At 45.4% G+C, this 25,578-nt stretch overlaps 1 protein-coding gene across 4 annotated transcripts in view; it reads right to left on the reverse strand.

The window, feature by feature from the left end:
• Positions 1–7,779: 7,779 nt before the first annotated feature.
• SLC45A4 (solute carrier family 45 member 4) overlaps positions 7,780–25,578 on the reverse strand; it is an 85,248-nt gene continuing 67,449 nt past the window's right edge. For all 4 annotated transcript variants that reach the window (XM_048286406.1, XM_048286404.1, XM_048286405.1 and 1 more), the window contains 6 exons: positions 19,855–20,043; positions 17,333–17,512; positions 16,147–17,222; positions 15,948–16,047; positions 14,759–14,970; positions 7,780–13,902 (listed from right to left, as the gene is read on the reverse strand). In XM_048286406.1, coding sequence (XP_048142363.1) covers positions 13,540–13,902; positions 14,759–14,970; positions 15,948–16,047; positions 16,147–17,222; positions 17,333–17,512; positions 19,855–20,043 — 2,120 coding nt within the window. In that variant the 3' untranslated portion in view covers positions 7,780–13,539. The remainder of the gene's footprint in view (positions 13,903–14,758; positions 14,971–15,947; positions 16,048–16,146; positions 17,223–17,332; positions 17,513–19,854; positions 20,044–25,578) is intronic.

Raw genomic sequence — 25,578 nt, forward strand, 5'->3', positions numbered from 1 at the left:
GCCTCTGTACCTTGTTCTTTTTCCTGTGTAATGCAATACTGAAAAATGATGATTTTAGCACTGACTTGCATCCTCTTTGTGTGCTGTAAAGAATAATTGCCTGGGTTTTTTTCTCTGCATGTTCTCCTTTTCTGAAACAGCTTCTGCTGTAACATGTCCCACTTTGAGCCCCTTACCTGTGACTTTCAGGTTCCTTTTTTCCTCCCCGGGCTCTGTCGGCCTGCTTGGGGTAAGTGACAGGAATTATTTACTGAATTTAAAGACACACAAGGCCTGTTAATGAATTTCCCCTGGCTGCAGAGATGAACCAGCTGCACCAGCCTGCTGCCCACCTGTTGCTGCCTTCATTGATTTTCATTCCTGACAGACTTTTTAAACCTGCTTGTCTTCTCAGCTGGTTTGTAGGTGTTCACTGACCATCTCAGCTTTGCTCCAGGATTTCAGCTGTGGAATGAACCTGCAGTCATAGCACTGTGAGGTTCTGTTCACTTCTCAGTAGAGTTTCAGGTACTTCCTGTGAGCCCCTTGGTGTTGGGAAGGCACAGGGGAAGGACCCTCTGAGCTGCTCAGAGCTCCTCTTTGCCCTGCTGCCAGCTGAGAGCTTGCCAGGTGTAGTTGCCTCTGTGAGTCACTGTCTCCCAGCAAAGGGACAAAGGGAGCAGGAGCTGCCCCTGGCAGAGAAGGGAGGCCCTGAGTGACTGGGCTGAGCACACCCCATCCCTCTCTGGCCCTGAGGCCGTGCTGCTGTTGGGGTTGGTCAGCCTCTGTCTGAGCCTCCAAGTCCAGCTTGTGCTGCCATCTCCTTCTCTCCCTCAAGGAAATGTTGCCTGTTTCTTGGAAACCTGAAGGCTAATGTTTGCTGATTCTTTTTCCTGGTCTCCCGACCTGAAAAACCTGAGGGGAGCAGAGAGACCTGCCAGGAGCCCACGATGCTCTTGGTCCTATGTCCAGTTTTCGAAAGTGCTGTGTGGAGCAGGGAGTTGGACTCGATGATCCCTATGGGTCACTTCCAGATTGAGTTGTTCTGTGATTCTTGGATCAAACCAAGGGATGGCAGTGTCTGCTTCCAGAAGTAACTCGGCTGTGGAGATGGGAGCTGCTTGGAAATTCAGGGTGTTGTGTGCTGGGTGTGATCTCCCCCACAGGGCCATGCAGGAAGGGAGGAAACAGCCCCTTCCTCTGCCTCCCAGCCCGTGCTCATGGGCTGCTGGGGGGCTTCATGGGACCAGGCCCTGTCTTCCTTCAGTGCCAGTTGAATCCTTTTGTAGGCAAACTAAACCACATCCTCACCCCTGGATGTGCATTCCTTACCTTCCTGCATCTGTTTCATCTGTCATGGTAACCTGCAGGATTCTGCCTGGCATCCTGTTCCCCTCTCCATGGTGAGTTCCCCGGTGTCTTGGCACAGGTCCCCTGCTCTCCGAAGCAGTGGGTGGCCCTGTGCCACCCCAGTTGTCAGGACAGGGACAGTGCTGCACAAATGCATGAAATGCTGCCACCAGCCCCCCATGTCCCTAGCCCCGTTTTGGGATGTGAAGGGCTGCCCAGCACATGGGACACCAATGTGAGGAGGTGTGGGATGTCACCTGGAAGAGGTGAAATCCCACAGGCACATTCCATGTCCCCAGTGAGTGTGTGCCGTAAGGGTTACACAGCCGGGCTGGCACTGCTGTAGCCTGGGTGCTCCTTGGGGGTCTGGGAGTGCACGAGGTCTCGGCTGGTGATGGGCATGGGGACCATGTGCCAATGGATGTGGGGACAATATGCCACCCCCACCCCCCAGGACGAGAGACACCCTGGCTGCTGCCAAGCCTGGAAAATGCAGGGACTGACCCCGCTGGGGCAGACTGGGCTCAGGGAGGGATGATACTGGTTTGTTGATTGTTCTTGGTCCAGACTGGGAAGTGGAGGCAGTGCTAGAGCAGCTCTTCTCCAGGCTGTTCCGAACCACTCCAAGGCCACTGTGAGTTATTCTGTAACAAGCAACAGCTCAGGGAGTGTGGCTATTGTTGAGGCAGACATAAAAGCACACACTAGTCATAATCCATAGTTGAGAGAGGTAGATTTTTTATTTTCCCTACTGCTATTCTTATACCTCTTCACAAATGCTGTGTCCTAATTGAGATTAGCAAACAGTGACAAGGCTGTCTAACAAGCAATGACCATTCAGGCAGTAAAACAATTAGCTATACAAGCAAAGGTATAGTTGCTATATATTATCCACAAGCTCTTCCTTGTACACTCTTAATGTCCCATAACAAGAACATCCTCCCCTTGTGTCTAGAACATCTCTTATTATCTTCTTGGCCTTCTCTGTGGGTTTCACTAAAGCTGCAAAATTTCACTGTAATATTCTCACGGGTAAATTCTGACTGGCTTCAGGTCTGACTATGAGACTGTCAGTCCAGCTGTCAATCTCATCAAGGGAGTGACCCAGCTCCACTGTCCTCACCCCCAGCACAGCACAAAGCCAGCCCAGACCTAGCACCCCGCTCCCAGCCTAAGCAGGGACCTGCTGCTCTTGAACAAGGATCACAGAGTCCCACTCCCAGGGCCAGGGATGAGTCACCTCCCCTGAGCAGAGCAGGGGGATCACCCTAAAGGCACAACAGCACCCAAGAGATTTCTGCTTCTTGTCCCTCTCTCAAGGCCTCATCCTGCTGTGGTGCTGGAAGGGATCAAGAAGGCTTCCCCACCCCACGCTTGGCACAGGGGACAGGGCCTCTTCACTTGTCATTGCACCAGGAGAAGATGGGGATGTAGGACAATCCCTGCCACTTATTCCCCCCGTCACTTTGGGCTCTCCAGGTACAGTCCCTCAAGGTGAGGATGAACCCAAAATTCTGCTGGGCAGAGTGGGGCCAGGAGGGGAGGTTCTTGCCCTCATTACTTGCTCACATACTTCATAGAAGCTACTAGGAAGCAACTCTATCCACCCAAACCCAGCACGGCCCCTCTCTGAGTGTCTTGTAGGTATCTGGAGAGCCTCCTGCCGCAATGAGGCAGGTACCTGTTCTCCTCTCTGTGCTGGTGAAAAATGCCAACAGCATAGGGCGGGCCTGATGTCCAATTTATTGTGTTTTATGTTTTTAGTTCTTCCTTAACAGCATGTCCAGGGAAGTGTCTGGATATTGTGTTTAGCTTAGAGAGGAATTAGCCAGTGTGCGCACTTAGCATGTCAGAGGTACTGGCATTAGTGGCTGCATTCCCCAGTGTATTAAAGGCCAAGAGCTGGGTAGTGCCCTTGGGTGACCACACCAAGGTGGGTGGGGTTGTCGATGCCCTGCAGGGTAGGAAGGCTCTGCAGGGGGATGTGTACAGGCTGGCTGGCTGGTGTGAGGCCAATGGGATGAGGAGCATGAAGAGCAAGGCCTGGGTCCTGCCCACGTGTCCCAACAAGGCCCTGCAGTGCTCCAGGCTGGGGGCAGAGTGGCTGGAAAGCTGCCCAGCAGGAAAGGCCCTGGAGGTGCTGGCCAACGGCGGCTGAATGTGAGTCTGCATGTGCCCAGCTGGGCAAGGAGGCCGGTGGCCTCCTGGCATTCTGTGTCAGCAATAGTGTGGCCAGCAGGACCGGGCTGGTGATTGTCCCTCTGTGCTGGGCACTGGGGAGGCCAGCGGTCGAGTTTTGTCTGCAGTTCTTGGCCAGTCATGACAAGAAGGACATTGAGGTACTGGAGCATGTCCAGGGATGGGCAATGGCACTCGGAAATGCTCTCGAGTACGAGTTTAATGAGGAGCATGTGACGGAGCTGTGGGGGCTCAGTCTGGAGGAAGGGTGGCTCCAGGGGGACCTTCTCACTCTCTACAACTGCCTGACAGGGGGTTGTAGCCAGGTGAGGGTCAGTCTCTTCTCCCAAATCACAAGCACAGAATCACAGAATCACAGAATCAACTGGGTTGGAAAAGACCTTGGAGATCATCAAGTCCATCCTATGAGTCAGACAAGCCAAAACAGCCTCAATTAGCACCAGGGGAGGTTTATATTGTATATTTGGAAGATTCCTCCGTGGAATGGGTTGTCAATCATTGGAAGGAGCTGCCCAGGGAGGTGGTGGAGTCAGCATTCCTGGATGTTTTTAAGGAAAGACTGGATGTGGCACTCAGTGCTCTCATCTACTTAACTGCTACAGTGCGGATACTGTAACACGATGTATCAAACAAGAAGCCCGTGGAAAAGAAATCTATATGGACCGATTCTTGATAGATGTTTCAGAGATGTTTGTTTCTCCAGCCGCATGGCCGGGATCTGCCAAGGAGCTGCTCAATCGCGGGACCCGAGGGTCCTTGCCCACACAGGGGAACACAAAACAACCGATGGGGAACGAGGCTGACCAGAGGCAGGGAAACGCCGTGTCTGTCCCCTCAGGGCCCCTCTCCCAGGACCCTATGGCAGGGGGGAGGGACCCCGACATTTCACCCGTTTATTTTTTACAAAAGAGATTTAAAACTTAACATTGAAACAACTGGATAAACTTAACAAGAACAGTTTCAAAAGAAAAGAAGCCACCCTCCTGAGTCTTTAAATGTCCAAACAGATTCTTTGGAACATCTTAAGGCTGACAGAAGGGGGACAGGACTCTCCGAGCATGCTTTGTGGGGAAACTGAGGCAGGAGAGGGTTTAATTTCTTCCCTCCCCCTTTTCATCCCCCCCGCGGCATCGGAGAGGAGTTGTAGGGAAATGGAATTGTATAGGGAAGCCATGGGGTGAAAAACGGATTAGGAATAAACTGGGGATGGGGTAAACCTAGGAAAGGGTTCATATTGGGTATAGGGTAAAAGGGGGAAGTAGGTTGTGGATAGGGAAATTGCTGGGATGGATATTGTTTATAATTTTGTGCATAACAGCTGCCTTTGACAGGAATACCTCCAGGCCCTGTAACATTTGCTGCTTGTAAACCCTTCTTTCCTTGCACTATATCAAATTGTACAACTTCTCCATCTCCTACACTTTGCAGGTAATTTTCAGGGTTATTCCTTTTAATGGCAGTTCTATGGATGAATAGATCTTCCCCTGTATCATCTCGTGTTATAAATCCATAGTTGTTTTTGACATTGTACCATTTCATGGTTCCTGTGATTTTCGTTGCTACAACTTCTCCTATCACGTGCTTGCGTGTTCGTTGTGGCTGCTGGTCCCGTGTGGCCGCCGCCTTGCTGACTCCGATGTCTCGGCCGGGCCTCCGCGTTGCGGCTGCTCCGCGCCCTCCGAGCGGCGCTGCTCCGGCGCGTGTCCGGGCTCTGCGCGGCCCCGCGCTGCCATCGCCGCCGGCCCCACATCCTCTGAGTGGTTCTGCTCCGCCAACTCCACGCTGCTTTGAGTGTGGCCCCGTTTTGGCTCGGCGCTGCGCTGCGCGGCTTCTCGTGTCACTGTGGAAACCGCCGCTTCTCCCTCCACAGGGCTCTCCAAGCCGTGTGCTCAGAGCAGCCTGCCACGCCGATGCCTGGTTCCTGGCTGCTCGTGGCCCACGGCACCCACGGCGCCTGTGGCATCGCTCCCTCACTCGCGGCCGCGTGGCCGGGGACCCCGAGGCAGGGATGGGGTCCGCGATAAGGCGCGCGCTCCCGAGGGGGCCGGGCGCATCCAGCGCAGGCACCTCCGCCGGCACGGCTGCAGTCATGTGCTCCTGGGATGGCGGCCGCGCGGTCTCAGCCACGGGATTATGGCCATCTTCTGCTCTAGGGGTAATGGGACCATACAAATGCTCTTCAAGAGCTTCACTGATTACAATGGATCTGCGGGGGGGTTCTATCACTAACGCATGTTTTGTTTGATCCCTTATCTCATCCCAGATCTCGTGCCAAAAACACCCGTGATTAGCTCCAGTAATTCCAGGAGAATTAATATCAAAAAGCAAGTCTCGAGAAATATAAAAGAAATTTTTGAAAATCCAGTTAAAAAAATGTTCTAGATCACCCAGAACAAATACTTTCTTGTTTTGTTGTTGAAGAATTCCTTTAACTTCTAGATACATTTCTTTCTGTCGTTCAGAAAGCCACATTTCCCACAATTCTTCCATAGTCCAGAGAGAATATCCAAACCAAGGTGATGTACCTGTTTGGCCAAATTTAGAAATATATCCTCTGAGAGAAGGCAGGTTACTACCCCTCCCCCACCAGCTTCGGGAAAAATAAATTTTCCTCAAAGGAAAGTGAAAGAGGTAAAAATTATTTATTTAACTAACACACGGGAAAAGGAAAATAATGCTAAATAATGAAATCTCTCGCTGTGGAGAAAAAAACTGGGAAAGTGTTCGAGTCCTCCCTTTGGTCTCCTCGGAGCTGGGGGTCTGTGCTCGGTGGAAAGTCCTCCCGATGTGCTCTGATATTGAAGCAGTCCAGCAGAAAAGGGAAAAAATCCGAAATTCCAGGGAAGGAAAAAAAAATTCAACTCTCAGCCTCTCTCCAGAGAAAAAGAAACTGAACCACTGGCCAAAAGCTGACTGGAAAGCAGCAAGCTGGGTGCCTCCTCCCTCCCCTGCCGCAGCTGGAAAAAAAGGCGCTATCTCTGCGTGACCTTGAACAAGCTGCAAACTGCTTCGAAAAAGTTTTGCTCAGTTTTTTCCTTCCCCCTCTCAGGCTCAGTTTAGAGGCATAGAAAGGCACAAAGTTAATTTCTGGGCATAGGGCAGTGACATGGGATACACATCATAAAGTCATCCCAAGACAGGTGAGAAGAGAGAGATCAAGTGGTTTTTACTCAAGAATTTTCTGTCCTTAGGGATCGGTGTCTTGCCCGCATTCTCTATCATTTGCTACAGTGTGGATACTGTAACACGATGTATCAAACAAGAAGCCCGTGGAAAAGAAAAATCTATGGACCGATTCTTGATAGATGTTTCAGAGATGTTTGTTTCTCCAGCCGCATGGCCGGGATCTGCCAAGGAGCTGCTCAATCACGAGACCCCAGGGTCCTTGCCCGCGCAGGGGAACACAAAACAACCAATGGGGAACGAGGCTGAGCAGGGGCAGGGAAACCCCGTGCCTCCCCCTCAGGGCCCCTCTCCCAGGACCCCATGGCAGGGGGGAAGGGACCCCGACACTTAACAAAGGTGGTGATCAGTCATAGGCTGGACGAGATCTTGGAGGTATTTTCCAGTGTAATCAATTCTGTGATGATTCTGTGGAAAATGAACCAAACCCTAGGTGGGCATTGACTTCTTGGAGGTGCCGATACTCGTTCTGAGGAATCTCCTTTAGGAAGAACCACAGATCAAATCAGTCAAGGAAACTAGAAATCAAATGGGACAAGTGAGCTCTTCACTGCAAGTTTACCCATCAGCTGTTGTTTGTGATCTGGCTCCAGCTTTCCCCTCTTCTTGTTCCCAATGGTCCCAGAAGTTGACGAGTTTGGATGGGAACTTGATTTCTTTGGAAGCTGCTTGTGGCTATCGAATCATAGACTCATAGGTGACTGGGGAGACCCTCAGCTCCTCAGCCCTCGTGATGGCATGAGAGGTGACGGATTCTGTGTGGGAGCCACCACCCTTTGTCAGAGCAGAGTGTGGAGCTGGGGACACACACCTGCCCTAGGTATCGCCATTTTGTTCCTCTACCTGTGCTCTCTCCTGGGTTACACCAGAACCCTGCAAGTGTCAGGTGAGTTTAGAACCATCTGTGAATATTAACACCCGGATTTTTGCCAGGCAATGTTTGGCAGTAGCATTTTTTAAATGAAGCTCTGGGGTGCAGGTGAGTGTTACTTGCCTTTCACAGCTCAGGGACCTGGTGTCCCTCTGCTCACCTTCCCTACAAACACCACAGGGACATGAGCCACCAACTCTTACTGAAATGTTTATTAAGATCGAACTTCGGAACAACGGATTGGAACACAATGTCTCATGGAGTAGAATATTTCTAAATTGATTTTTTTCTTTTCTATGCATAAATGAAAAAAAAATCAAGATTATACAAAAAGAACAGAAAGTGCAGAACACAATAAAACAGTTCTCATGCAACAATTTTTTTTTTAAACAGAAAATAAGCTCAACAGTGTAGAAATAAAAATCATACATACATTATGCCGTCTACGCACTCAAACATTCATCTGTGACATCACTTTTCTTTATCCCTTTTTCCTCATAAAACAACATTATGTGTTTAACACATGCTTATAAACATTGCTAAACTCAGCAAGAGCTATTATAGTGCCCCAACTTAATAAGTTGATAAAAAAGTAGTTGTCATATGGCCAGTTCACAAAGGAACTAAATATTCTCTTTTTTTTTTTCTTTTTTTCTTTTTTTTTAAATTTTTCCCCGCTATGAGATGCCTATATGCAGCTTTCTAGTAATACGAGGCATTTAAAATAAGCTGGTCATTTGGCTACTTAAAGGGCTTAGTGTTCATGTTACATCAGGAAAAACAAATTCACATTGGGAACTGCCAATTTGTTGAGAGAAAAGTCTGGATTTTGAGGTTATTTATTACAATTTGGCTGTTGCTAAGGACTGAGTAGGTGCAGAGTAAATAAGATGACAGCGAGTTTGACTAAATGCTCCCAGAGCTTCACCCCAAACTTCCAAATTTAAGAATAAATGTGCCAGAGCAGGTCAAATTGAACCATGCCCTGCATTTTCCCTAAAATTTTAGTAGGTCGCAAGGGCATCAAAAGTCCTTTAATTACAGCAGATGCTCTCTTTTGGTGGGAGATGTGTTTGTCCCTCCTGGGCACCCCTTGCGTTCCCTGGGGCGAGGGAAGCTGAGGTGGAAATTCAGCTGAAGCTGCTCAGGTTGAGGAACCAAACTGAACTGGTTTTCCAGGAGGTGATTTTAGTTTACATGACAGGAAAACCTGGAACACCTTAATGAGCAGATCAGTGGGTGTGAGTGCCATGTCAGGAAAAGGAACTGAGCCTTTTTGTTGTTTTCTAAGGCAGCTTCCGAACTGCTGAGCCTCAAATTCAAACCCCAGTTGGTGTTTGAGCTGCTGCAGCTCCTTTGGATGCAACATGACAAAGAGAAAACTTTGGGTAGCTCCACTTTTTCCAAATGACCATTTTTTGACGTGCTTTACAAATGTTCAGCTTTGTCATTTAAGGAAGGAAAACAGCTAAAGGACTCTCTGGAACCATAGAGTTTCTGCAAAGAAAAATAAAATTTGGTATTTCTTCCACACAGTCATTAATAACATTTCTGTGCAACATTTGGTGTCCGTTACATTTATTTGGCCTTTTCAAAGGAAACGAGGACAAAACAGCTGCAAAAAAACCCAACTTCTCTTTCACGACAGACACTTCAGATGCCGAAGCTGCTACATGTGCTTGGAATATCATGCAGGAGTTCATTTGTTAACTTAAATAGGATACATATTTATAGCTGAGCTTGTCTTGCATCAGACTAGGATGAGGGAAACCCGGAAGAACTCAGTTGAGAACACTGTGGAGTACAGTGGCAGCAACACACAACCCCCAAAGGTATTTTGGCCTGAGCAGTGTGTCTGGAAATGTACAAACACATAGGTGCAGACACACACACATCCCTAAAACCCCCAAATCTCAGCACCTGCCTCCTGCACTTCCCTCCTGCTCAAATGTCCCAGCTCTCCTAGGAATAAAATGTGACTTTCTCTACCTTTACTCAGAAGTGTGACCTCAACCTGCATGGCCGTGAGATCTAGCAGCCAGGAAAATCCTGCTTTTCATGGTGGATGCTGGAGGAAGCCAAACTCACCCCCGACCAAGGGCAGGGGATGCATTCTTAACGATGGAACCCAGGTTTTAATGAGGAACCTGGCAAAAAGCACTGTGGTTGCTGCTGTCATTCCAAGTGCTAGGGGGTTCAGATCAGATGGGAGAGGGATAAGAAAGACTCAGTCCTCGCCTCTGAGGAAAACCTCACGCAGCCTGTTCCATCCTGGGGTCTGAGTGCCAGCATTGGTATCAGCAAGAAAACCAAGAGGGTAAATCTGCAGCCACCTCCTTTTCAGACTGATGCGCTGGGAATATTCCAGAGCCTAGAAAAAGGTTCCAAGTGAAAGGGGAAAAGGACATCCTGGGTTTCAAGGAGCACAAACCTCTGTTGGATTTACTGGCCTCCTCCCTCCTGATGATGAACAACCCCTATCTTTCCACGACTGCTCACAGCCAGCACCAGCAAACCACCAGGTTCGTGTTATTAAAAGGCTATTTAGGCAATAAATCTCTATGAAAGTCACTGAACCAGCAGGAAGAGAAACATTCCTAAGAAATTATTGCTTCTGGAGTCTGAAATGGCCATCCACCAACAGCACAGATCTCACTGGGCTCTTGGAATAACCCAGCAGGGCCAAATGCACACTCTGCCTTTCCGAGAGGTGGAAGTTAAAGCTTCTCTGCTCTCACATGAAACATATCAAGATGTGCAGCTGATCGACCACAGCCCTCAAGGGTCTGAGCACCAGCAGTGCTTCATGTCACACATCACGGCAGCAGAACAGGTTAAAATAGTTTATGGTCTTGAACAATGCTAAACCTTAGTCCTACTATACTGAAGGTCCAACGGGATGACTTTGACTAGACAGGAATACAAACAAAAAAAAAGATGCTTGTTGGCACCAGGAATAACAAAAAAAGCCACTTCAAACTTCTCTTTCTGCAAGTTCTGCAACAAACACATAAAACTGTACTACTTTAATTGTGGCAAAAAAAAAAATCTGTATCAAAAGATAAGGTAAGGGACAGATGAAGAAATAAATCATTGCCCACTCTACCCTGAGAAGTGCTGGGGCTAGAAAGAAAACTCTCACATCCAAGGAAAAGCCCTAGGGAGACCTCAGCAGGTGAAGCCAGCGTGGGGGTTTCCCAGGCTGGCCAAAGGACAGGAGGAGATGCTTTGGCTGGGGCTCCCCAAGTTAATCCTTCTGGCAACACTACAAAAACTTCAGCACATTTACAATGAATAATTATTTCCTTTGCCTTTACCAGGGAGTGAAATCAGCTTCCTGTCGTGGCAGCACGCATACTCCTGTGTTATGAGCCCCATAAACAACTCCAAACATGGATTTTAACATCCAGTTCTTAGAAATGAGGCTCTGCCAAACGCTGTCCGTGACAGAACTGGCCCTTCCCTGCCTTTGCTTGAAGGCTCTGGGTTCGAAAGTAAAGGTCCTTCCTCCCTCCTTGCCCTTCCCTGGCTGAGAAAGCTCCATAAACATGGGTGAGCTCACCCCCAAAATGGTTTCATGTTCTCTCTGTGGGACGTGAAGTCAGAGGGAGCTTCAGCTTCTCCTCCCTCTCTGCAGCGACTTGGTCAGTGTGATGGCGCAGTGAAAGAGATCTTAGCTTAGAAAGTGCAGTGTGGAGTAAAGAAGATTTGATCCACGCTGGTCCATGGAACCCTTGGGAAAAGTGTAAGGCTGGCACTGGTCAGAAGATGCAGGTTTTTAAACTGTTGAAGAACCTTTTCAGCAGTAGAGATTCAAATAAGGAGTACTTGACACTGGTCATTAACCAAAAGCAGAATCTTCAAGGAGCTTCAAAACTAAAATATTAAAGCCACTTTAAAATGTGTAACTCAGTACGTAACTTACACAAATGCCAGTTCTAGGGTGAAACACAACACTTGTCTCTCACATATGAACATCACCAGAATATATTAAATGTAACTGAGATGATAAAATGCACGGCAGAATTTCTCACAACTGCTTTCTTCAGTGAGGTCTCACACTCTTCAGTAGTATCGCTCCCCTGGCTGAACACAGTTCACAGTATGTGTTCTAAATAAAAAATATTCACCACAGAAAAAAAAGACTTCCTCAGGACACTTGGAAAAACAAATACAACCCCTAAGTCCTGTGTGATTACATGTACTTCAGTGCTCTGTGATGTCACCAGCCTAAAAACATTGTCACCCTTGATAGCAGAGGCCATGGGCATGACTGGAAGCCCTCAGAGAAACCCACAGATGCCATCTTCAAATACACCCAAACATCCATTTCTCAAATACACTGACAATTCAAGTAATTCATTAAAAACTGCTTTTCATATTGAAATCTAGCTTCTTTGTCTGAATGCCTGTATTGCAGCATGATTGACACAAGCATTTGCAAGTCTTGAAGGAGGAGGAGGAGTTTGAGGCAGCAGGAATCTCACACTGCCTGTCCAGCACATGGATTGATGGCAGCCTGGGGAGGCCCAAGCCAAAATGAGTCAACAGCATCACAAACACTTCTTACGAATGACAAATGGAAGTTTGGTTTTGAAAGTTGCTTTAAATGGCTACTGGATAATGATCCAAACCTATTTTAAATGAAGTCAGCACAACTCTTTCAAGCTCTTTCCAGAAAAGTATCTTTGCACTGCAGCTGTGTCCTGAATCACAGAAGGGGAGATGGAGGATGCGCTGACGACATTGGTACGGCAGCTCGGAAGAGCTCCAGCCTACAATTCCTCCAACACAGGGGCTGGAACAGCAACTTTTGAATTTTAAGGCCTAAAAACTGTTTCTGACACAGATTTTTATACACCCAGACTATGCCATAAAGTGACAGAGGTAGGCCTTGGGTTCTCCTTGTTGTACTGACCCTGTGCCTTTACCTCGGCTGCTGCGTTTCCAGCCAGGAGGTTAAAGGATCGTAGAAAGTGCAATTAATCAATGACTTCCTTTCCCTACGGAAGAGAATCGCATGCCCCTCCCATGAAGCTGACCCCAGAGATGCCCTTTCTCCATGGCAGCTTCATCCAGAGATGATCAGGTTTAAATGCCAAGAAAACACCCCCGAGATCACCAGCACGTGAAACTCTCAGCTAAAAATTGTCACAGCGTATTCCAACAACATTCATAAAATACAGCACTTGTGATAAAAAAACCTGTGAGTGCTGGTCACCTCTCCCAGCTGCTGCTCCTTCCATCTGCATCTGACATCCAGCACCCAGTGTCACCCTCTCCTGACGAGCAGCAGATTTGGGAGTGGTTGTGAATAGTATGACTAAAAGAATTCACAGCAGTTTCTTAGAAACTGCAGTAATTGCTTTTTTTTTCTTGAAAACAATTGCAAATAAAAGGATTCTGTAGTAATTGCACTAACAAAAACATGAAGTCTAAAATTAAGGTAGCTGTCAGACCAGTAATATCATGCTCATGAAAAGAATTGATCGATGTCTAAGCATTTGAGTCCATTATTACGCTAGTGAAATCTGAAATGTTCCAACAAAAAAATGGCAAGAGACTATAGGTCGAGATAGCTTCCATTTTCCGTTAGTTTAAAAACAGCCGAAAACTTAATTTTTCTAACTGCTAATTGTATACACTGTGAGTCTCATGCAGATTAATAAAACTTATTCGAAATCTAAATGTATTCTTAATAAAAAAGTGTTCAGAAATGATGTTTCTAACTTGTAGAGAAAGCAATTAGCATCAGAGTGACCTGCTCAAACCTAGAGGAAGGACTACAGAATTTAATTTACATTTTTGCACGAAACTGCCTTTTCTTCTGCAAATTTTAGCTACAAGTAGTGAAGGTCCTAATTTGCTTTCCTGGAAAAAAAAAAACCAAACACAACAAAAGTTCTTGATCCTGCACCTGCACTCCTTGGAATGTGGGTGAACAAGTGGCGGTGGCCTCACACGGCTGACTCGCCCTCTGGCTCTGTTGCCGCAGCTCCTTTGCGCGTCAGCTTCAGCACCGTCGGCTTCTCTGTGCCTGTGCCTTTGCCCTCGGCTGTCTCTGGAGGACCCAGTCCCTTCTGCTCTTCCTTTGGCTCTTCGTTGACTTCAGGGTAAATAACCAAGAAAGTTGCTGTCAAAAAACCCAGGAAGGATCCCACCGAAGCCACCATGGGGATGACTCTGACCGTGCCAACTGCGTCCACCACGCCGCCGAGCGCGGAGGCCACGAGGATCTGAGAGATGTAAACCTGACACGACAGGATGGCGCAGTCAATGCCGAATCCCCGCTTTGAGTTCCCAGGGCTGTGGTGAATGTACTGGAAAAAGACAAGAAACATGGTAGGAGGTAAAACAATGGACGAAAGCAAATACTTAAACACCAGAACTTTCCGCAAATTTCTCAGCCCCATGGTCAACTTTACATCATCCATGACACAACTCCAGAGCAACAGCCTCCTTATCTGCTCATCAACAACCTCCTCACCCTGCAGCACGAGGCAGGTATTGACTGGGTCACTTCTAGCCCAGATCAGCTCCAAGAGGAGGTTTTGTAAAAACAATTTTACATCGAACATTTGGTGTTACATGAAACATTATTTTTATGATCATAAAAAGGAATCTCCCTCCCTAGCGCAATGCAGGAACTTGTAACAAATGATCCTACTGTAATTTGCAATCCAAATGGAACAGTGGAATTACACTGTTGGGAAGTAATATCGTCCTTGTTTCCAGCAGAACTGGTTTGTCTTATGCATCCCCAAATTACAGCTGCATTTCCAGACTCACTTCAAAATCTAAGACTGTTAAAAATCTGAGTAACACTACCATATCACATCCAAGACAGGAGTAACAAACAGATATGTAGTAAATACTCCAATAATAATTTAATTTCTCTTCATCTGCCATATGCACCCAGATCCTTTTATACCTCAGCATAGGGAGAAGCAGTCATGACCCCCTCTGAAGCAGTCATGACCCCAACTCAATGCCAAGACTGTCTGATTTCAGCATCAGCTCCTGCTAGTCACTATCCATTCAAGGTGTGGCACATATCCCAACAAAACAGGTATCTTCAATAATGGGATTTAACAAATCCATTTTGCCACTGTGATCTTCAGAGAAACATGAATGCTCTGCCTTTATTCACATATATACTCTAAATACTCCACGTACCTGTTTAATCTCATGGTATTGTCCCAAAAGCGCATAGGGGCAGTAGGAGATGCTCATGGAGACTATTCCCATCGTGCTGATCATTATCATGGTGACATACACGTTGGGGAACATGGCCATCACTGCAGTGCCAAGGGAAAAACCCAGGGTGCCCAGGATGTAGATCACTTTTATGCTAAGGTCGTAGTTGTCCAAGTATTTCTGCAACAAGGCTGCAGAGATAAAGAATAAAACAGGAATCATAGAATTGTTTGGGTTGGAAGGGACCTAAAAGATCATCCAGTTCCAACCACCTCTGCATGGGCAGGGACACCTTCCACTAGCCCAAGCCCCATCCATCTTGGCCCTGAAAACTTCCAGGGATGGGGCAGCCACAGCTTCTCTGGGCAACCTGTGCCAGTGCCTCACTATCCTCACAGGGAAGAATTTTTTCCTAATATCCAATCTAAACCTACTTTTTTCAGTTTGAAGCCTTTTCCTCTTAAATATCAGTTTACTCACTAAAGTTTTAGGGGACTGATGTGGCCGTGGCAGCTCTATCCCTGTTTAGGATGTGGATGTTCAGTGCATATTTGGGCTGTCTGAGCAGCACAGCCCAGACCTCACTAGGAACAAGATGCGTTCCTGCTTCAGAAAGAGCCTGTCCCCATGTCAGCTGTGTAGGCATGCCTGCAATGTGCTGCAAAAGGCAGAATTTAAGTTTGGAAAAAACTCTCAATTTCAGGGTCTATTCCAAGCCCAAATTATCTGCAGAATGACTTTCAGAAATACATATTTATAATTTTGATTTAAAAACAGTCTTTGCAAAAACTCTCTTGCATATGTTTAAATCTTCTACCAAGAATGATTTTAGTTTCCTGAAGGCTTGTTAAATGCCACTCAATATCCATTTTGTGCTTTATGCCACTTAACCATCTGCTCATATTTCCACCTCTACATTTGGAGGAACTTTTTAATATCGATTCTTAAAGAAGCCCTTCCCCTTATGATCACATGAAATGCTTTTCCAAAATATTCTTTACCCCAAACAAGGAGGTGGATGCCAACTGAAGTAACACTATTTCAGGAGGGCCAGGAGTTGGACGATCCTTGTGGGTCACTTCCAACTCAGAATATTCCGTGATTCTACTTTTACCTTAGAAATACATGCATGAGGTGCATTCCACTGTGTGATTGCACAGTCTCTTACCTGAACAAACGGCAGCAGTAGCAGCATAAATCACCAGCCCCCAGCATCCCATCTGAACCCCAGCATTGTAGGCGTGCAGCTCAGTTGAGTTTGAAGGGGCCTGCAACAGACACAAACACCAACACCACTTTGTTGTACTGAGGACATCTCAGAAATGAGGGACTCTGAGCAGGTCTGCCCATGGGAACTGCTCTCCTACCTTTGGATCGCCCTGGAAAATGACCTGTCCCATGAAATCTGTATAGAACACAGCTTCAGCAATGATGGAAAACCAAGTCAGGAGGTGGCAGACGCACAACCTCAGCAGCTCCTTGGGCATCTTTAGCATCGACAACCACAAGAGTCTGACAGTGGTTTCGGTCTCGCCCTCTTCGCTCTCCGTGTCCCCGCTGGAGTTGGTGGTGCCGCTCTGGTTGCGGTGCCGGCAGCGCTGCCGCTGCCGTTTCTGCATATCGTAGATGTCGTTCATGCTGCGCGAGGACTTGATGAGGACGATGGCGTTGGCCCGGCGGAAGCGGTACCGGTGGGAGCCAATCTTGCCGTAGTACGAGAAGGTGTAGGACGGCTGCCGGTAGAACATGTGCCTCCGCCTCCGCATGGAGTTGGAAGTGCTGGACTGCTTCATGCCTATTCTGGCGTGTCCATTGAGGAACTCTTTTGGTAGGGAGCCGTTGATGTTTGGGACTTTATCTTCATTTAAACGATTATCAAGCAACATTTCCTCCTCCTTCTCATTTTCCCTAAGGAAAGCAGACAGGTGGTTGAGTTTGGACTTCATGATCTCCTGGCTCGTGTTGTGGGGAGTGTTTGGATATGAAGCATCCTGAAAAATGGAGGGCTCGATGTCATGCAGGAAAAGCAGCTCTGATTCAATTTCCAACGTGGCATCGGGCATGTGCAGAACTGAGTCACTCTTGCTTCTCACAATGTTCACCTCAAGGAACTCCATATTGAGGTCATGCTCCGACTGAACCTCATCATGGAACATGGAAGCTCCATACGGCTCTTCCTCACTAATTACATTCAGCCGATTCAGAGGGGGGAGACTGCCACTGAATTTGGCACTGGAAAGTGTGTCTCCTTCGTCATCGATCCTGTCCTGCTGAGGGTTATATTGCTCTTCTTCAATGCTAAAAAGGTGGAGAGCGACGGAGACAGAGAAAATAATGGCTGCAAAGAAGAAAAGGACTTGCTCTTGAGATTTAAAAATGCTACCCAAGAAGGTCTGTGTCCAGTCCAGCCCTCCTAACATATAACCAATCGCTCCTCCAAGACCTGCGGAACAGAAAAAAGTGAGAAGTGAGTTCAGGAAAAATCAATTCAGCCACAACCTAGTCTTCAGGAAGACCGAACAGCTGCCGAGAACATCTCAGCTAACTCCATACCAGCTGAGAACGCATGGATGTTCAGGGCCATGTCTTGTTCTTCACTGTCCACCACATCCAACAAGTAGGCCCGAATTGGCCCTTCAGTTGCATCGGCACAGAAGTCCAACACCACAACCCCAAGCACTGTGAGAACTATCCCAATGGGCTGCTTGTCTGGGACATCACCAATAGCCAGACCTGGGGAGAAATGGGAGAGGAATCTGAGCACCTCATTCAAAAAGGGAAAACTCCCAGGAACAAGCTTAACACCTTAGGAGAGAGGCGGCCAACACGCTCACTGAAAACATTCCTTTTGGTGCAAAATGGCAATTTCAGCTCTTTGGCACAATATCATGGAAGGTCTCGGACAAACATTATGTTTTACGTTTGTCAGACTGACATTTGTCAAAATGTTATTTTATAAAGCATCTCTGAAACCTCTGGGAGCACCGCATATTATTTCGTATTCCTCCCATGTATTCTCCTTCCGATGTGGAAGGCTGTTTTTATAAAAGACAGCCGTGGTGGGAGAGGGGAGAATCCAAAATGACATATTTCATCTGTCGGATACATTCACAGGTAACTGCACTGCTGGCAGCATTCCTGACGTGATACTTAACATGCAGTGGTTGCAGTACACCAGGATAAAGTGAAATTTAACCCTGTCATCTCTGTCTTTGCTTTCTTAAACATTCTTATTTTCTAGATAGCTTTTTATAAGCAAAATTTTTAAGGATGAAGCAACAAGGATGTATTTTGCATTGCAAAAAGCATCAGTCAGCTGCTGTTGACAGCACAGGATGAAACGCTTTTTGTCTACATAGTAGAAAGGCAGCATTAGCACAGAGGTGGATAATTTGTCATGAGATGAACCAGTGACAAAAGAACAAATTACTTGAATCACAGAGATTTAGAAGTTACACATGTGAGGCTGATAAAACCATTAGTGTAACTGATTAAAATGTCTATGGAAGGAGATGAACTGGCTAAGCCACCAAAAATCATCTAAATCTTAAGCGCTGATTCCTGCATATTGAATCCTCATTTATACCAAGCCCTTTGAAGACTAAAGAAGTTTATAAGTGTTCCACACTCAGCTGAACCCTACAGCAGAAAACACCAACAGTGCTTTAGAACTGCTGGAAACCTAAATAGGGCAGGAGAGAACATGAGTTGAGTAAGCTGTTCCCCTGGGACGTGGCTGTATCACAATTGGGATTAGCCAACCTCTGTGTTCCTGGTTCCCCTCCCTATGACTCCTACTGCCAGAGGCCACGTTATGAAAGAGGGTCTGATACAGTTTTTGCAGCATCTCCTGTTCTCCCAAATTGCAATTAGGATTGCAAGTAAGTGGAGACTGAGGATACGAAAGCGAAGAAGAAAAATCAACAATATTTTGTGCTGATTTATTTTAAGGCTTCAAAATAAGCCTATAAACTGAGCATGAGGTTTGCTTGCCAGTATCAATGGCTCCTGACCTAAACTACTGTATGGAACTGAGAGCTTCATATCGCTTAAAATCTTGTAAGAGGGCTGTAGTCTAACATCCTGGAAACAACTGGAGGAAGAGGAGTAAGTCTTGGAGACACAACAACTAAATACAATTGATGCCATAGGAAAGCAATTCAAATAAGTAGTGTAAGTTCAAAAAGCATAAGCTAAATGTAATTTTTCTGAATAGTTTGTCCACTACAGTTTGCAGAGAATTGAAACCAATCATAGGGCATTCCAGTCTGGCTTTAACAAGCTGAGCCAAAGTAACATTCCACTCATTTCCCTCAATTAGTAGACCTGTTTCACAATAGAGCTGCATCTAATCCTGAAAAAGAGAGCCAAGAGGATGTTATTAGGTGCTAAGTTCCTTTTGTTTGCATCAGTCCAACCATTTTGTAAACATTTTCCCAAATGTACTTGCAGTCACCTCTCCTACAATAAATTTACAAAGAGATTGTAGATTAAATTCGTAGTAAACTATGTTTGAGGGAAACTATTTTTACCAGCTTTGATGGGGGCTCAGGAAAAATTATTTTCCCACATAGTTTTTGATAAACAAATATTAACTGTGTTCTGGACTTTTTCAATACTGGGTCTAAGAAAAGCACAAGAAAAAGTGAAAAGATAATTTTTGAAATAATGCTGGAAACAGGATGTGTTGCCAGATATGCATTAAAGGGAAAAGGGATCACAACAGGAAACATTTCCCTGTGAACAGGTTGCTACAATTTTCCCATGTCAAGGATCGACCAAATTCGTCTCAGCGTCTGCAAACATGCTGGCAACCATTGTATTAATAACACTGTTATTAATACCAGTTACAGCTACAATTGCACAACGCTCAGCACAGTGCTGTAACTTGTGACTTCAAATAATAACAAGCAAGATGGACAGAGCTCAAGTGCAGGGCTGTGAAGATTTCTAATGATTTTAACATTAAATATAAATTAAACCAACTGCAGAGCATTATCTTTACATCCTACATTAAAATATCAAAGCAGGTACATTAGCAGGAGGTACATGTAGGGGATTTCCTTGTTATTTACCTATCACAGAGCCATTAAGGAAAAGTGCAACTCCAAAGAGAACACCAATGCAGAGAGCAAGGATGAAAGGCCGCCGGCGGCCCCAGCTCAGCGTGCAGCGGTCACTGGCTGAACCTATGAGTGGAGTGAAGATCAAGCCCAGGATAGGGCTGAGGAACCAAGTGAGGCTGTAGTATTGTTCGGGAAGACCTAAAACAAAGACAAAAATGATGTGGTACACACTGAACATTTCACTCTATACATTAAGTTTTGTTACAGCGTTGAAAATTGTAAATTCAGGGTAATTTACCTACAGTGAATTCTCTCCCAAATTAAGAACTCATTTAAGAATCTTTAGCAATAGTTAAAAATACAGCAGAGATTGTTTATCTTTCAAATACCTGGGCAATAAGAAGGTAACAATTGGAGTATTTCTGCTACTGAATCCTCTATCCATTTGTGGAATATAAACCCAAAGGTTTTAGGATGCTTGGAAGCTGCCTGGCTGTCATATATACAGACCCCCAGCTCAATAAAGTTTTTAAGATTCAAAATTGAACATTACAGTGGTGCTGTTTTCATTTAAGACCACCCCCATAAAAGAATTATTAAAGATTTAATGGACTGAGAGTGAAGGACAGAATTTGAATGTCTTATTAAATATCCCATTTCTAAGCACAAAATGTTTACGTACAAAAATGAACAACAGACAATAAAAACAACAATTAGCATTTATTCATCAACTTAGATAAATCTAAGGTTTGCTCATCCCCACTATCTTTGCTTTCTTTAAGAACAGAGGTGACTGTTCATGAGATAAGATGGGAAAATTTAAAATTTACTACATAGCACTTACTAGAAAACAACAACTTACTAGAAATAATAATTTCTGGAGAAGAAAGAGCTCCCAAGCCCTGCTCTCCACATCCCCAGCACGGAGCAGTGGCCTGCAGATGGCAGACTGGCCACAGCAGCAGCCAAGCCGGCTCCTTTGGGACCTGCCTCCTGCTCGTTTATCAGCACAGGGCAGGTAACACTCAGACACGGTTCTTAGAAAACCGTTAAAAACATAACAATCTGTTTCTTGCAGTCCAACTGATGCCAAGACAGAAAAACTCAGTGTCTTTATCCCAGGAAGGAAAACCATTTATTATCCAAACCCATACACGGTGAGTGCGAGCAGCATTTGACCTTTGCTGGTGAGATCAACCTGTACCTTGTGCTCCCTGTTCAGCACACTGAGGCATCCATTACCAAGCAGGATTATACCAATCCCTGCCCAAAATAGCCTCTGATGCAGATTTGGAAGTCTAATCTGCTGCTGTTTAAAGTAGCACCAAATCTTGACTAGCAACACTGACTTCTTCCATGAGACAGATCAGATTTTCCCAAGAGTGTTGCACACTCTGTGGTGATACAGAGATATATTATGGAAAATAAGCTATTTTTTGGCATTAAAAACCAATTTCATCATCAGGATTCAAAATCCAGGTCTGAGGCCGAGGTCTGTGTGATTTGACTCAACTTTGGCTAATGAACAAGCTAACAGTGACAGCTGCCTTGATGAGCCTAGAGTTATGGAAAGAGACCTGCCCCTTCTGAAACTTCCCAACCTATGTTTTCAGACCAAATACGCCATGAACCTCCTGCCACAGGGAATGGCACCATGGTTCAGCCACCCTTCCTTGTTACAGGCAGCTAGAGGCCTGTACTGAGGCCAGTACTCCACATCACTACTTACCATGGAACTGTTGACTCCTTCTGCACAGGATTTAGATCTTTAGGAAAGGGCTGTGTTTGTACAGGTGGGACTGTGTTCACATCATGATTCAAATCACTATCTCTTACTTAGCTTTTCCTACTGTTTGGTGATGTCTTGGTTGACATGGAAGTTTTAGCTGAGACGTAACTCTATGTGTTTGCATATCGGACCTAAAGCTCTTGTTCAAAAAGCCACAGGTCCCTCCAGATCCCATCCAGATTTGGACCATCCAGCTTCTCTTCATGAACACTGTCCTCATCAAATATGCAAGTTAGAAAGCCAGCAATTCAAGCAGAAGTGCAAGGAAAACTTCGATCTCCCTGTGGCTTAAACACTCCCTTTAACTTCACCAGGTTCAACAGCTTCCCAAGCACACAAGCAGGTTCAGGCACCTCATATTTAACTGGCACCTCACCTGCTCCAGGATGCTGACACTTACCAGTGCCTGAGCAGGCTTAAAAATTAATCAGTGATGGGGAAGAGGAAACATTTGGTTCAAGGCAAGCAAAACTAAAGGCTGGGCATGATTCATTTAGGGTGAAAGATTTTTCTGCAGGACATAGAAGACATGGCAATGTGTAAATACTCGTCCCATTTTGCCTGCACAGAGCCATCCTGGGAGCAGTGGTTAAGCATCCAAGGTTGCTACTGTGTGAGGCCAAGTCCCTGCAGAGTGTGTTTCAAACACAGTGAGAAGCTGCAGCTTAACCAAAGTCATGGATCTTTATTGCAGTGATCATCAACATCTGGAATAACTCGATGGCATTTCACTACACAAGGGCTGTGTGTTGAAAGCAGACACTTCTTTTCTGAATTATGTTGTGACTTGTGAATTATGAGCTGGGACATCTCAGTTGAGCTCATCCATCAGTAAACACTTGCGAGACGCTGGGAAGGTTTTGCAGTAAATCATACAGAGGCTTTAAATAAACACAGGGGTGAAGGCTGGCAAGAGCTCTGACATCAGCATAACAAGCCTCATCACATCTTATGTGAATAAACAATCAAATAGGCATATTTAAGTAAAATGGACACAATTAAGAGATTCTCTTTTAATATTCCAACATCCATTGAGACAAACAATTTGTTTTAATGGAGACTGTGAGCAGAAACAACAAGGAAACACTGGTATATCAGGGACAAGAAATAGGAGTGCAAATCAGGGACACCAGGGGTTGGCGCGGCTCACTGTCCCTCTGTCCTTGAGGCCACCACCTTTTCTCCAGTCTGCAATGACACTTCTCTGTGGTGTATACAGATCTTAACCAAAAAAAAAAGTTCCAAAACCACAGAAACCATTTGAAACGATGATTTGAAATTACTTCTGCAGAGAACTAAAAACTGTTTACAAATATTTCTCCTTCAACTGTGAAACCTGCACTTTTCTAAACTGGACAGATAGGTATTTTTTATGCTTTATAGCCACAGCTAACTGTCATAAAAATGTCCTAAAATTATTTTAAAAATTCAGGACTTGACTTCAAGTACTTTCAAGATCAACTTTGCATGTAATAACTCAAAATCAGATTAAGGTCTGGTTTGATTTTACAGGTCAGTAGAAGAAAGGAAAAAAGGTTTTTTACCCAACCTTAGATACATGACTGAAATGAATGAGTTTTATCTTTCCATGTGTGAGTCAGAGGAGAGAGACTGAAATGCTTTCTTGGGAAGAATTTATTTTTACTTATTGCAAAGGGTGATCTTCCTAACATCTAAGTATTATAAATAAAAGCCTAAATCTAAATATTTACAGTGAAAATGGCTTACTTTGCAGAAGACATGAATCTCAATGATTTCAGAACAGAGCCATGGATGTAGCTTTTATGGAAGGGTAAAAAGGACACTTGAAACCCCAAGAACATTATGTTTCAAGATTCTTCTTTAGAAAAACGACTTTGATATTTTTTTATTGAACTACTCATTAGCAGCCAAAATATCTATCTTTAGAAAAAGAGGCCACGATAAAAATCTGTACAAGAATTAATAGCCCCATGCCAAGAAAAATGGAAGAATTTCTAAAAAGCTCTGAGTGCTCCCCCAAGTAAACACGAGCCATTCCCACAGATTGTGTAATGGCAGGAATCACTGACATGAACACAACCTGCTTTTTCTCTTGCTGGAGAAGCCATGCCATGGGACTGCTTCCATAAGCTAAGTGGCAGGGCCCTGATAAATTGCATTCCAAGTGCACGCCAGCAGTTTATAAAATCATCATGTGTGTTTTACATACAGTTATGCAGAATTCCAAACTGTTACCATTTATTGAGTGACATGTATGGCTTTACTGTAAGCATGTAAACTGTGAGATTGTCACATTAGAATTCAGTTGGTTACTCAAGTGGAAAACAACTGAGTGGGGTTAGAGAAGACTCCTGGCGGGAAGTGGGTGCACATGAAAACTAAATTAAAGCAGTACAGGAAAAAAAATTAATCTGCTGTTGGGAGAATTCCCTCCTGACCCTGACAAACTCCTCACCTGAGCAATGCACAGGCAGACATAGCAATCATTGTAGCAATAGGCAGGAAAGTGAGTTATCCTTTTGTGTTTGCTTTCTAGATCTAAAAGTTGAGGTGTGTAATTGATAAGCTCAGTCTGCCCAGTGAACCAAAACTCTGAAGAGCTCTAGTGCCCAGAACAGTCTTCTCTTTCTGCACAGATTTAGGTGTCACCTCTGATGTCTGTGCTCAGCACTGTTGCTGAGAAATCAGACTTCTGTAAAGCTCACAGCCATGTTCTACCAGGAGTTTTCCAGGAAAGAGTTTTCTGAGGCACTGAGCACGACCTCCACTGTCCCATGAAGTGAAACTTCAAAAAGTACCTCACAGATGCTCCTCCTAAAAATTCACCCTTCATGCTGGCAGAGTCTGCAGGACCTTCCTCATTCCAACAGTAGCTTTAGTGCTAGACATTTTCATATAAATGAGAATGTTCCAGACAGACAAGGAGAACTCCAACCCCAAAATACTTTTCTTCCCTTAAGAGAGGCTGTTCTGGTTTTAGTATCTTGAATGTCTGCATACGTGATATGCATATTTAGGTTGGCGTGTGTGATTTGGCAGGAGACACAAAAAAAAATAAGACTGAAAATTGAAATACTTACAGAAATTGTGTGTATAAGTGTGTGTGTATAAACAACAGAAACCCCCGTAAGTCTTCCAGGGTTTTTTGCCTCATAAGAATGAGCTCCAATAATGAAACTTTATAAAAATTCTGTCTGCAAGGGCTTTAGAAAGTTGAAGAAGGTATGTATCCTAATGATTCCTTTCTCTGTATATGTATGCTGCTAAACCTACAGAATGTCACCATTTTATGCAGTATTTTAAAATGGGAAGACAGTTCAGAAGGCAGCTGAGACAGAAAAGACAACAATAAGCAGAAATGTAGAGACAGAGGGATTGTTTTGACACCAAGAAGTTCCTTCTGACGCCCCCATTCAGTGGCAAGGACTCAGTTGGGGGGTGTATTTTAAATAAACTTGGCTATGGTTACATGCTGGGCCAGCAGCCCTACAGCATCCAGTCTCTGACGTGCGTACAGATGCATGGATGCTGGCTTGGACTGGATTTCAAGGCAGCACAGCCATAAGATTGTCATCCATGTGACAGCCATTCCACAACCTCTTACAGCCAAAAGTGAAATGTCCCAACTGCTGAGAGCTGCTGCACCTCCCTAGAACAGGCTACAGCTCGGCTGAGGCTGATTTTGTATGGCCAAGAGTGGTTCCACGCAGCATATGCCTTTACCAAAGGCTGCTGAGACTCACATGCAGACTCAAAGGCCAAAGCAGCTGCATCCCATTACCAATTTAATGCCGTTCCTTTATTTTGTCTGTAATTTTCCACCTCCACACTTGCCTTGCCAGGTAGCAGCTCTTACAGCAAACCACCATCCTCCAACTTGGAAAAGCAGCCTGGTGACCTCACGGGGGAGGAATAATAACTGGAGGATTATTATTTAGCCTTTTACTGACAGCTAATCTGAG

This window comes from Corvus hawaiiensis, chromosome 26 (genome assembly GCF_020740725.1).
Source record: "Corvus hawaiiensis isolate bCorHaw1 chromosome 26, bCorHaw1.pri.cur, whole genome shotgun sequence".
In the NCBI taxonomy this organism is placed as follows: domain Eukaryota; kingdom Metazoa; phylum Chordata; class Aves; order Passeriformes; family Corvidae; genus Corvus; species Corvus hawaiiensis.